The sequence below is a fragment of the Arabidopsis lyrata genome, assembly GCF_000004255.2.
Source record: "Arabidopsis lyrata subsp. lyrata unplaced genomic scaffold ARALYscaffold_2, whole genome shotgun sequence".
Taxonomy (NCBI): domain Eukaryota; kingdom Viridiplantae; phylum Streptophyta; class Magnoliopsida; order Brassicales; family Brassicaceae; genus Arabidopsis; species Arabidopsis lyrata.
Window position 1 is genome coordinate 14,635,062 of NW_003302554.1, and position 12,059 is coordinate 14,647,120.

The 12,059-nt window shown below is 32.7% G+C and overlaps 4 protein-coding genes across 4 annotated transcripts; all 4 read right to left on the reverse strand.

The window, feature by feature from the left end:
* Positions 1-227: 227 nt before the first annotated feature.
* On the reverse strand, positions 228-1,519 carry LOC9324861 (MLP-like protein 31). Its single transcript, XM_002888752.2, has 2 exons — positions 986-1,519; positions 228-694 (listed from the first exon to the last, which is right to left on the reverse strand). The coding sequence occupies exons 1-2, from the start codon at positions 1,221-1,223 to the stop codon at positions 417-419; spliced, it is 516 nt and encodes a 171-aa protein (XP_002888798.1). The 5' UTR covers positions 1,224-1,519; the 3' UTR covers positions 228-416.
* Positions 1,520-3,471: 1,952 nt separating this feature from the next.
* LOC9324862 (MLP-like protein 34) lies at positions 3,472-5,014 on the reverse strand. Its single transcript, XM_002888753.2, has 3 exons — positions 4,638-5,014; positions 4,034-4,501; positions 3,472-3,945 (listed from the first exon to the last, which is right to left on the reverse strand). Exons 1-3 carry the CDS (start codon positions 4,840-4,842, stop codon positions 3,668-3,670), a joined length of 951 nt encoding a protein of 316 aa, XP_002888799.1. The 5' UTR covers positions 4,843-5,014; the 3' UTR covers positions 3,472-3,667.
* Positions 5,015-6,543: 1,529 nt separating this feature from the next.
* LOC9324863 (MLP-like protein 31) lies at positions 6,544-7,688 on the reverse strand. The gene is made up of 2 exons (XM_002888754.2): positions 7,400-7,688; positions 6,544-7,061 (listed from the first exon to the last, which is right to left on the reverse strand). Exons 1-2 carry the CDS (start codon positions 7,602-7,604, stop codon positions 6,781-6,783), a joined length of 486 nt encoding a protein of 161 aa, XP_002888800.1. The 5' UTR covers positions 7,605-7,688; the 3' UTR covers positions 6,544-6,780.
* Positions 7,689-8,893: 1,205 nt separating this feature from the next.
* Positions 8,894-9,973, reverse strand: LOC9324864 (MLP-like protein 31). The gene is made up of 2 exons (XM_021036107.1): positions 9,677-9,973; positions 8,894-9,307 (listed from the first exon to the last, which is right to left on the reverse strand). Exons 1-2 carry the CDS (start codon positions 9,879-9,881, stop codon positions 9,003-9,005), a joined length of 510 nt encoding a protein of 169 aa, XP_020891766.1. The 5' UTR covers positions 9,882-9,973; the 3' UTR covers positions 8,894-9,002.
* Positions 9,974-12,059: the final 2,086 nt, after the last annotated feature.

Here is a 12,059-nt window from a genome sequence, read left to right on the forward strand (position 1 = left end):
CTTTTTATTTTGTTTGATTTTAGTTATCTTTTCGCCTTCTTATGTCTAATTTGGCTGATTAAATATTGATTCTAACTCTGTTTTACATATTAATATGCTTTATTAATGAGAATAACGCGTTTTTGTTACATGAAGCTCACAGAACTCGCTAATACAAGAGTCTCAAACAAGGTAGCAAAGAATGCATGATTCTAACATTCATGATAGGAGAGAGACCAGCCTTGGTATATCCACAAACACATAAGCTTTTATTAAAACCAAACATGACATACACACATCTAGAGTACAACTCTTTTCTATATCACTCACATATATTGGGCTACGCTCCTTGTTTATTGTATCATACACAAGAACATGCGTGCTTCATAACTGACATATACACATTATTGGATAGATACTCAATTAAAGAGTACTCTCTATTCCTCGTTCAGGAGATGTTCATCGATCTCTTTGGAGACTTGGACACAGAAATCAAGGAAGGTCTCAGGGTGAGCCACTTTGTCGTCAATTTTCTCATACTCGACGTGCCAGTGCACCACACTCCCAGGTCCTCCTCTTTTAAGAGTCACTTGGATTGTGATCACAAAGCTCTTATACTCTTTTAATAAGTCTCCCTCTATCACCCTAAAAGTGATGAGGTTTTTCTCCGGCTCCACTGCCTCAATCCTCTCTTTTGCCACCTTTGCCTCTCCATCTGCACCAAATATATATGTTTGGATCCAAGAATCAGTATGAATATTAGTTCAAAACATATAATAATTAAGCTTATAATTTAATCTAAAATGTTCTCATTTCATATATGTGGATTTGATTGTTAGAATCAGATTAATGTTTTTTTTCTCTATAAAATGGGGAAACGACGATTTGTGACACTAACTAGTTCACATGCATCAAGTATGCATTTCTGGTAAGTTTTCCGTCGATATAAATATGAAGTTTTAAGAACCTATTCTATGCAGTTATAAATATTATAACTTTGACTTGCCATGAACATAATTCCAGAAGACTATAGAGCCGACTTTGCCCCATTCGCCTTCATGAAGCTCACAGCCCTGAATTTTCCCTGGAGTTGCTTTGGAGACATGGTGTGGTCTCCCAGCAAACATGTGATGGAACTTCCCAGCTGAAGCTTTGATTTCAACATCTGTCTCTAGCTTCCCACACAAACTTGAGGCCTCTCTCTTTGCTGGATTCATTGCAGCCCCGGCCATTTTAGTCGCCATTTTTTTTCTCTTTGTTAAAGTAATTAAGAGGATTTCGAGAGAAGATGAGTTTCTTTTGAGTTCTTTAGCCTCGTTTTGTAGAGGATTGAGTGCTTAAAGGCTGAAGAAGAAAACAAATAATTATTAATTGCAATTTTGTATCCCGGCCCTTCTGATCATGACTCCATTATTTTGTCTCACCTACTGAATTTTTGTAATGGATAAGGGTTCAATTATGTTTTGTTCATATAAATTATCAAGAGATCATTCAATATAACGCGGTTCAGGTTTTGTTCCTTCCGCAAATTCTCGTTTTGACATATTTGTTATTGGCATGTAGTGTTGTTGATCCTTCAGAGAGCATGCATGTCGTTCGTTCATGAAGGCACGTTAGTTCTTATTATGCAAAAAAAAATAACAATCATTAACTATGATATCGGATAAATATGCTTCAACCAAAAAAGTTCTTGGATAAATATGTTTAAAATCAATATATGTTTTTTTTTGCATTATTTGTATCTAAAATCCATTAATATATATATATATATATATATATATATATGTTGGATAGATATACATATTGACATAAAATATTTTGAAACATGCAATTTAATTTATCTGTGAATTTAGTAATTAAATCTTGTAAAGTTAAAGAACCAAAAACCTCATTTATCACTTTGTAGTCTTGTATTGTTGTAACGCCCGACCGTCCCTACCAGTGGGCCCCACGTCCTCTCTAGGGTCCATGAGCCTACCCATGTCCGACGGCCAGTCCGCTACGTCTGGGAGGTTTTAAAGACTTGTTTACCGACCCTACAAATCACCACATGATTTTTCCCTGTATTTTGTCCTCACTCACACAGTTCCGATAATCACTTCCCGGAAGGTCACCCATCCTGAAACTACTCCAGCCCAAACACGCTTAACTGTGGAGTTCTCTCAGGACGGTTGACCGAAAAGATAAGTGCACTTTAGTGACATAAGTGGCCAAATCAATTCTTATAAACCTCTCTGCATGTACCACCATATTCCTGAAACCGGGGTGTTACAATTCTACACTATTATTTTCATAAAATTGATATGCTTTTTTAGATAACATCTCTGGATTGAAATGAAACAATCTCTTGATGAAGAAAATTCAAGGTTTGTGCGGCCCAAACTAATTTCTGCTATAGTTAATTTGAATGTAACTTATTCCAACTGTTTGGTTAGATTAACGATCTTGTTACAACTTTTTGCAATGTATAGATTCCAAACTGGGCCTTTTAAAAGGGCTTATGTATATCTTATTTATTTTTGCAATTTCAACATTAAAATATTTAAGCAAAAATAAAAGGATAGACGACGTACGCTTATATATCCAAATTGAAATATATATCATATGCTTTTTATTTATGAAAAAATAACATTATAAACTTAAACAAAGAAAACAGATACATACATTTAGAGTATTGCACTTTTATCACATATTATCACTCTCACACATAACGAACACAGCTCATTATTTATTGCAGTTTCAAAGAGTAAAATTAATCAGCATGCCTCAATATAAGCATATAGTACAAAAACATATTATAAGCATATAAGATCAATTAGGATAGACAAATCCTTTTTTTTTTTTTTGCTACTTATTTAGACGGTTTCACATTAAAAATTCGTCTTCATTAAAATAATTTTATGTTTAGTAGTGTATACATGTGTTCCATGTGATCCCTAAACCCATCATTATGACTCATCTGCAGATTTTGCATCGTTCATTAACGAATATATTCATTAATCACACAATTCGCTACGCTACATTCGTTTGTCTCTACTCAGATATATACTATTTATTATCGGCAACAGGTAGTTGTTAAGATTTAAATTATATTCTTAACTTTATATTCTTAGCTTTTTATTCCCAAATTCAAAATTTCTTAGAAATATATGATCTAACGATATATGGAAAACGATTTTTTGCAGAGTTGAGAACTTGATAATCTGTTTCCTTAGTTGAAAAACTGTCCTGCAGTGTAACAGTTGAATGCTGGTTCGAGTCCCATGATACAATTACAATCTTTCTTCTATTTGCATCACTCCAATTAGAAGCATATATAGGGAACTAATTAATTATGTGTTCTCAAATGGACTGATCTTGTTACTTAATTTATTGGTACGGTTCTTTACCACTTTTTCTAATGGATTGATGACAAACTGGGCCTTTAAAGGGAAAGACGACGCTTATTTATCCTTATACAATATATCATATACTTTATATAATAAGATTTGGTTATAAAAAACATATATTAGACAATTTATTAAACAAACAAAACACAATAGAGTATAGCACTTTAAAAACATACAACATTCTCATATATCCAACACAACTCTTTATTTTTTTCCACATTCAAAGAGTGATTTTAATCGGCATTCTTCAATCACACATGTACGGATAGGATATTTAGTCACACGAGGAGTATTCTCCTCTATTCCTCGGCCAAGAGATGTTCGTCGATTTCTTTGGAGATTTCTACGGCAAACTGGAGGAGAGTCTCAGGATGAGCCACCTCCTCGTTTATTTTCTCGTACTCGAAGTGCCAATGCACCACACTCCCTGAACCTCCATGCTTAGGAGTCACTTGGATTGTTATCACGAAGCTCTTGTACTCTTTCATCAGATCACCTTCTATAACCCTGAACGTGATCAAGTTCTTCTCTGGATCCACCGCCTCGATCCTCTCCTTTGCCACCTTTGCCTCCCCATCTGAAAAAATTATTTAACATTTAATATATATAGATTTTACTTTGAGACATGTTTATAAATGAACAACACGTATATAACGTTGGCTTGCCATGAATATAGTTCCAGAAGACGACAGAGCCGACTGTGCCCCAGTCACCTTCGTGCAGATCACAGCTCTGAATCTTATCTGGAGTTGCTTTGGAGACATGGTGTGGTTTCCCGGCGAACATGTGATGGAACTTCTGAGCGGAAGCTTTGATCTCCACCTCTGTCTCAAGCGTCTCTGTTGTCTTCACCTCTTCTTCCTCGGATAAGAGATGTTCGTCGATCTCTTTGGAGACCTCGACACAAAACTGGAGGAGAGTTTCAGGATGAGCTACCTCGTCGCTGATTTTCTCATATTCAAGGTGCCAGTGGACAATACTTCCAGACCCTCCATGCTTAGGGGTCACCTGGATCGTGATCACAAAGCTCTTGTACTCTTTCATTAGATCACCTTCTATAACCCTGAATGTGATCAAGTTCTTCTCTGGCTCCACCGCCTCGATTCTCTCCTTCGCCACCTTTGCCTCCCCATCTGCATCAATTATTTTATAATTTATAAGTCTGACTTCGAGTTTAATTTGAAAGTAATTAAGTTCAAAAATATATTATAGAAAAAAAATTCACCTGAGGCAAAAAAAAGAAAAAAGAAGTGTAGAAGGTTGGCTTACCGTGAACGTAATTCCAGAAGACGATAGAGCCGACAGTGCCCCAGTCGCCTTCGTGCAGATCACAGCTCTGAATGTTGCCTGGACTTGCTTTGGAGACATGGTGTGGCTTCCCGGCAAACATGTGATGAAACTTTCCAGCAGAAGCTTTGATCTCCACTTCTGTCTCTAGCTTCCCTACCAAACTAGGAGCTTCAGTTTTTGCCATTTCTACCTCTGATCTGCTTAATTATCTTGGGAACAATTGGGGTTTTGAGAGAGGAGTGAGTTCTCTACTGAGTTCTTTAGGGTATATATGTAGTGGAATGGTTGAGCAACCGTCGAAGAAATTAAGAATTTTATTCATTAAAATAATTTCATGACTAGTTGTGTTTCATGTGATTCCAATCCCATCATTATGACTCAGCCGTAGAATTATTTCAATTGTTCATCAAATTATCTAATCTTCAATTATTTGAATTATAACTTTTGTTTTCTCTGATTCAAAGTCTCCGCTTGAATATATGATTTTGTTTAGTGGTAGCAGGTAGTTGCTGTCTTGCTGACATTTATTTCTAGTATTATTCTTAAACATATAATTAATGTTACCATTAAGGCAACGTTAAAAAACTTACGATTTGAATAAAATGACAGTAAAGTATGGTTCACGCTAAATTTGAAAATATATATTGAGATATTTATTAATTATGTTACGAGTCCCACCGTATCACTAGAGGTGTCAAAATGAGCTAGCTCGCTCAATTCAGCTCAGCTCATGATGAACTCGGGCATTTCATGAGCTAGTTCAGCTCAGCTCATTTATTAGATGAGCTTTAATATATAAACTCGGACTCAGATCATCTTAGTCGTGAGTTAAATGAGCTAGCTCGCGAGCTCATAACAAATAAATATAATAACAAAAATATTGTAAATTTTTTTAAAAAAATTTAAAATAAATCCAATAACATAATTAATTCTAAAGTTAAATAATGGAAATAAATCCAAGAAAAAAATAATCTCAAAACACAAACTTTCTAATAGAATAACTCTAGTTTTGTTTAATTTAAATGGAAAAGATATATATGCTTCTGTTGACATTTTGTATATATTTACAATATATATATATTTCTAAAAAAGCCGAGCTCATGAACTAGCTCATGTTCATTAAAGCTCGCTCATATAACTCGCGATCTAAAAAAAGCTCGATCACATAACTCATTTTTAAATGAGCCTAAAAACCAGAGCTCGTGCTCATGAAAAATCGAGCTGAGCTGAGCCAACTCATGAGTTGCTAGCTCATTTTAACACCCATAACTTTAAGTAATGTTTTAGGGAAATTTTTTTTTATTTCAAGTGATGTTTCCATTTTTTATGCAAAAACTAAATATTTTTTTTTTGACTAATCATATTTACAGTATGTTTTTATGTTAAAGAGATAAATTAAATGAAAATTACGTGTTTTCTTAATTTTTGTGTAGAAATATTATACAGATATTCGATAAATATGATTAAAAATACTATTTTATGTTTTTTCTTAGTGTCATCTAAATTCCGTAAAAGGCAGAAATATATACTGACATTAAAAATATTAAAAACCTTAGAATTTAATCTAACAATATTATAAATAAAAATGAATGATTAAACAACTAAAACCTCATTTATCACTTGTACACTTTTATTTTCATAATCTATGCCTATAATTCTACTTTGATTATTATATTATATGCAATAATCACATTATTTTAGTTGATGCAATGATTGATAATCTTAAGACACAATCTCTTATTCGCATTATTTAGTTGACAAAATCTTTATTTGATCCATAATTTGTGATGACTATCGTTCGTTACATAAGTATATTTTTTCTCTTGGTATAAATGCTTCATTTAATCTCCATAAAAAATGATACGAAAGGGTTTATCAAATCATATATCAGATGCTTTTTAGTTTTATTAATAACAAACATCATACACATATTTAATTAGAGCGCTTTCATTTCATCACTAACATACATGGAACACAGCTTATTCATTGCATACAAAATTACAAACACACACCGACATATATCTCTTACCCAAACTCGGACAAAGCTCATGATTTATTGCAATTTCACAAACTAGCTTAAGCATTTATGCTTAAGACGTAACAAAGCCACACGAGGAGCAATTCACACTTCTTCGGTCAAGAGATATTCATCGATCCCTTTGGACATATCGACACAGAATTGGAGAAGAGTCTCAGGGTGAGCCACCTCCTCGCTAATTTTCTCATACTCAAGGTGCCAGTGCGCAATACTCCCTGATCCTCCATGCTTAGGGGTCACTTGGATTGTGATCACAAAGCTTTTATACTCTTTCATCAGATCACCATCTAGAACTCTAAACGTGATCAAGTTCTTCTCCGGCTCCAACGCCTCGATCCTCTCCTTTGCCACCTTTGCCACCCCATCTACACCAATTATTTAACATTACATTTATGTAGGTTTGACAATCAAAACAAGTTTCAGTTTAAAAACATCATGATATTATTGTCGAGGATATCTATGTAAAGATTTGTTTTCCGGTATACTTATTTTTTTTGGTTTTTGGTTTAGAATTCTCTAGTTATTTAAGCAAAAAAAATTAAGTGATAGTAAGAGTAGTTTAGTGAGTCTAATCAACTTACCTAAGACACGTCGATCTTTTGAAACTACAGAATTTAGACGGTTGCTTACCTCGAAAATTAGTCTTAATTAATTTTGGTTTAGAATCCACCTATACTTAAAAATGTGTATAAATTTGACTTGCCATGAACGTAGTTCCAGATGACGACAGAGCCGACTTTGCCCCATTCGCCTTCATGCAGTTCACAGTTCTGAATGTGGCCTGGAGTTGCTTTGGAGACATGGTGTGGTTTCTCCACGAACATGTTATGAAATTTTCCAGCTGAAACTTTGATCTCCACGTCTGTCTCAAGCTTCCCCACCAAACTAGAAGCCTTGGTTTTTGCCATTCTTTGTACTTTCGATCTGCTTATCTTGAGAAAAAAGGGTTTTGAGAAAGGAGTGTGTTACTGAGTTCTCTTCTGAATTTCTATTTGTAGAGGAATGGTAGAGCAACCTTAGAAAAAAGAAATTTTTTATTCATTATAATAATTTCATGATTACTTGCGTTTCATGTGATCCGGGATCACATCAGTATGACTCAGCTGTAGAATTATAGATTGGTTGATAAATATTAACTTTTTTTTTTAATAAAAGATAAATAAAAATATTAATCTTAACGCACTATATTTTACCTTCTATATTATTCACACTATTTATTTAATCAATACTTTATGAGGACTTTGCTTCATTAGATTCTGTTCTCTTTTGGTATAATGCTTCATTACATCTCCATAGGATACGACAGGGTTCTTTAATGTATGTGGTAGAAATATTTTGTTAAAAACACATGTTTTATAATACTCTTTCCGTATCACAGTAAGTTATGTTTGAGCAAAAATATTTGTTTCATTAAGTGATTTTTTATATTCTTAAAACATTTTTTTTATGTCTTAATTATGATTAATTGTATTATTTCATTTATTTTGTTACTGGTTAAATTGTGTTTAGGTAGATAATAAATAATGGTTTATTTTGATACAAAAGGAGTAATAAATACAAAAAAAAAAATTATTTCCTAATCTATTTGCGAAAACCTTAAAATCTTTTATTTTGATACAAAAGAAGTAATAGCAAACATTATATACACACAAAGTAGAGCTAGCGCTTTCATTTCATCAACACATATGGAACACATCTCATTATTTATTGAATACAAACATGCAGGGCCGGTCCAACGTTTTCGGATGCCCTACGTAAATTAAGAAAAGCATACCTTTTTTTCCATTTTTATACAAAAATTTTTTTAACCTATGCTCACTTGTTAATTTACTTTATCTTTTACATTTATTTAGTAAGGTTAATTGATCCTAAACTATTAAAACTCTTTTGTAAATTAACTCTTCATTTGCTGGAAAAAAATAAAATAAAAACTTTATTTTTAATAAAATTCACGTATTTATCAAAAAATTATCTTAGAAAAAGAGTAGATTATAGACAAAATTATATTTTGTTAAGTTAAACCCCACGAATATGATTAAAAGAAGCCCACCAAAATATTGATCTTTTTAAAAAGAGGTTTATAATATAATTTATATATATAAAACTTTAAGAAAATTGGCCTAAAAAATGCCCCCAAAATTTTGATGCCCTAATCCTTTGCTTCACATGCTTGGCCTATAAGCCGGACCTGCAAACATGCATATGACACACCAGCATATATATCTCCTACCCAAACTTGGACACGGCTCATGATTTATTGCAGTTTCAAAGACTAATTTCAGCAGACATGCTTAAGACGCACAAACTCAGAAAGCCACACTAGGAGCAATCTCCACTTCTTCGGTCAAGAGATATTCATCGATCCCTTTGGACATTTCAACACAGAATTGGAGAAGAGTCTCAGGGTGAGCCACCTCTTCGCTAATTTTCTCATACTCAAGGAGCCAGTGCACAATACTCCCTGGCCCTCCCTGCTTAGGAGTCACTTGGATTGTAAATGTGATACTCTTATACTCTTTCGTCATATCACCTTCTAGAACCCTGAATGTGATCAAGTTCTTCTCCGGCTCCAACGCCTCGATCCTCTCCTTCGCAACCTTTGCCTCTCCATCTATACGCGAATTAGTTAGATCATTAGATTCGATTCTGAGAATAAACATTAATGTCGGTTCAAAATCCTCAGCATATATAAATATAATGTATGCAAATACCATCATTCGCATCTATACATTATATATGATGTGAATATTTTTTTTTAACTAGTTAGATAATATATGTAGCGTACCTCCTATGAAAATTTAATTTTAAGGTTTGGAATTATCTTGTTTTCAAAATAGAATAAGTGATAGTAGTTTAGTGACAGTCGAATATCAACTTACCCTAGCTAGACACATTGCTTGCTACCACAGAATTTATAGTCTTAGTTATTTTCGGCTTAGAAGCCACTGACTATTAAAAAGTGTATAAAGTAATTACTTGCCATGAAAGTAGTTCCAGATGACAACGGTGCCGACTTTGCCCCACTCGCCTTCATGAAGCTCGCATCCCTGAATGTGGCCTGGAGCTGCTTTGGTGATATGGTGTGGTTTCCCTGAGACCAGGTGATGAAACTTTCCAGCCGAAGATTTGATCTCCACTTCTGCCTCAAGCTTCCCCACCAAACTAGAAGCCTCGGTTTTTGCCATTCTTTGTGTTCTCGATCTGCTTGTCTTGAGAAAAAGGAAATAGGGTTTGTGAGAGAGGAGTGAGTTACTTCTTTAGCCTCTTTGTAGAGGGATGGTTGAGCAACTATTGAAAAAATTAAAAGTTTTATCCATTATAATAACTAGGTTATGAACCCCGCGATATCGCGGGGCACTCATTTTCAACAAATATATTTTATTACGTTTATGTATTAAATTATTATTATAACATATTCAAATAATTAAATTATTATATAAAATTAACTATGTCTTAAAGTTATATCGTAAATATTTTCTAAAGATATTAAAAAAAATTATAAATAAAAATGTAAAATAATGATTAAAAAACACTTTTGAAACATTTTTTGTGAATATAAAATTATTTATAAGTGAAAAAAATAACTAACGAAGAGTTATAATATAGAGAGGAAAAATTATAGCGGGTCAAAACCAAAAAGATATAAAAACACAACCAGAAAAATAACCGTCAACACAAAAAGTAACCGTCAATATTTTAACGAAAAGTTGCGATAAAAAGACATAACCGAGAAAAAATAACCGTAGATATTGTAACGGAAAGTTGCAATAAAAAAACACAACCGAAAAAAAATAACCATCAATATTTTAACGAAAAGTAGCGATAAAAAGACACAACAAAAAAGTAAATGTCAACATTTTTACGAAAAGTTATGATAAAAAGACACATCAGAAAAAATAACTGTCAACGAAAAATATAACCGTAAATATTTTAACGAAGAGTTACGATAAAAAGACACAACCGAAAAAAAATAACAGTCACTATTTAAACAAAAAATTTCAATAAAAAGACACAAACGGAAAAAAATAACCTTCAATATTTTAACGAAGAGTTGCGATAAAAAGACACAACCGAGAAAAATAACCGTCAATATTTTAACGGAAAGTTTCGATAGAAAGACACAACCGAGAAAAAGAAACCGTCGATATTTTAACGGAAAGATACGATAAAAAGACAAAAACAAAAAAAGAAACCGTCAATATTTAATTTTAACTGAAAGTTACGATAAAAAGACACAACCGAAAAAATAACCATCAATGAAAAATTGTAACCGTAAATATTTTAACAAAGAGCTAGGACAAAAAGATAAAACTGAAAAAAAATAACCGTTAATATTTTATCGAAAAGTTGTGATAAAAAGACACAAACGAGAAAAGTAATGTTAATATTTTAACGGAAAGTTGCGATAAAAAGACACAACCCAAAAAATAATAGTCAACGAAAAAAAGAACCGTCAATATTTTAACGAAAAGTTGCGATAAAAAGACACAACCGAGAAAAAATAACCGTCAAACTTTTAACGGAAAGTTGAAATAGAAAGACACAAACAAAAAAAATGACCATCAATATTTTAACGGAAAGTTACGATAAAAAGACACAACCGAAAAAATAATTGTCAACGAAAAAAATAACCGTCAATATTTTAACGAAGAGTTGCGTTAAAAAGATACAACCGAGAAAAAAAAACTGTCAATATTTTAGCAAAAAATTACGATAAAAAGAAACAACCGAGAAAAATATAACCGTCAATATTTTAACAGACAAAAAAAGACACAATCGAGAAAAAAATATCGTCAATATTTTAACAAAAAGTTATGATAAAAAACAGAAATGAAAAAAGTAACCGTCAATATTTTAACAGAAAGTTGCGAGAAAAAAACACAACCAAAAAAATAACCGTCAATGAAAAAAGTAACCGTTAATATTTTAACGAAAAGTGCGAGAAAAAGACACAACCGAAAAATATCCGTCAACTAAAAAATTAACCGTCAATATTTTAACGAAGAGTTGCGATAAAAAGACACAACCGAGAAAAAATAACCGTCAACATTTTAACGAAAAGTTGCGATAAAAAGACACAACCGAGAAAAAATAATCGTCAATATTTTAACGGAAAGCTGCGATAAAAAGACACAAACGAATAAAGTAACAACCAATATTTTAACGGAAAATTGCAATAAAAAGACACAACAAAAAAAAACTCGTCAATATTTTAATGAAGAGTTGCGATAAAAAACAGACCCGGAAAAATAACCGTTAATATTTTAACGGAAAGTTACGATAAAGAGACACAACCGTTCAGAAGTGCAAAATACATTTATTGAGGTTGTTATTTTGGTTAATAAAACCAATTTGATATGTAG

What these genes read in the sequence shown, in the direction of transcription:
- LOC9324861 (XM_002888752.2), bottom strand. Translation starts at nt 1,223, where the DNA reads ATGGCGACTAAAATGGCCGGGGCTGCAATGAATCCAGCAAAGAGAGAG. An exon ending in CTTCTGGAATTATGTTCATG is followed by an intron (nt 695 to 985) that starts GCAAGTCAAAGT and finishes TATTTGGTGCAG; the next exon opens with ATGGAGAGGCAAAGGTGGCA.
- LOC9324862 (XM_002888753.2), bottom strand. Translation starts at nt 4,842, where the DNA reads ATGGCAAAAACTGAAGCTCCTAGTTTGGTAGGGAAGCTAGAGACAGAA. An exon ending in CTTCTGGAATTACGTTCACG is followed by an intron (nt 4,502 to 4,637) that starts GTAAGCCAACCT and finishes TAATTGATGCAG; the next exon opens with ATGGGGAGGCAAAGGTGGCG. An exon ending in CTTCTGGAACTATATTCATG is followed by an intron (nt 3,946 to 4,033) that starts GCAAGCCAACGT and finishes TAATTTTTTCAG; the next exon opens with ATGGGGAGGCAAAGGTGGCA.
- LOC9324863 (XM_002888754.2), bottom strand. Translation starts at nt 7,604, where the DNA reads ATGGCAAAAACCAAGGCTTCTAGTTTGGTGGGGAAGCTTGAGACAGAC. An exon ending in CATCTGGAACTACGTTCATG is followed by an intron (nt 7,062 to 7,399) that starts GCAAGTCAAATT and finishes TAATTGGTGTAG; the next exon opens with ATGGGGTGGCAAAGGTGGCA.
- LOC9324864 (XM_021036107.1), bottom strand. Translation starts at nt 9,881, where the DNA reads ATGGCAAAAACCGAGGCTTCTAGTTTGGTGGGGAAGCTTGAGGCAGAA. An exon ending in CATCTGGAACTACTTTCATG is followed by an intron (nt 9,308 to 9,676) that starts GCAAGTAATTAC and finishes ATTCGCGTATAG; the next exon opens with ATGGAGAGGCAAAGGTTGCG.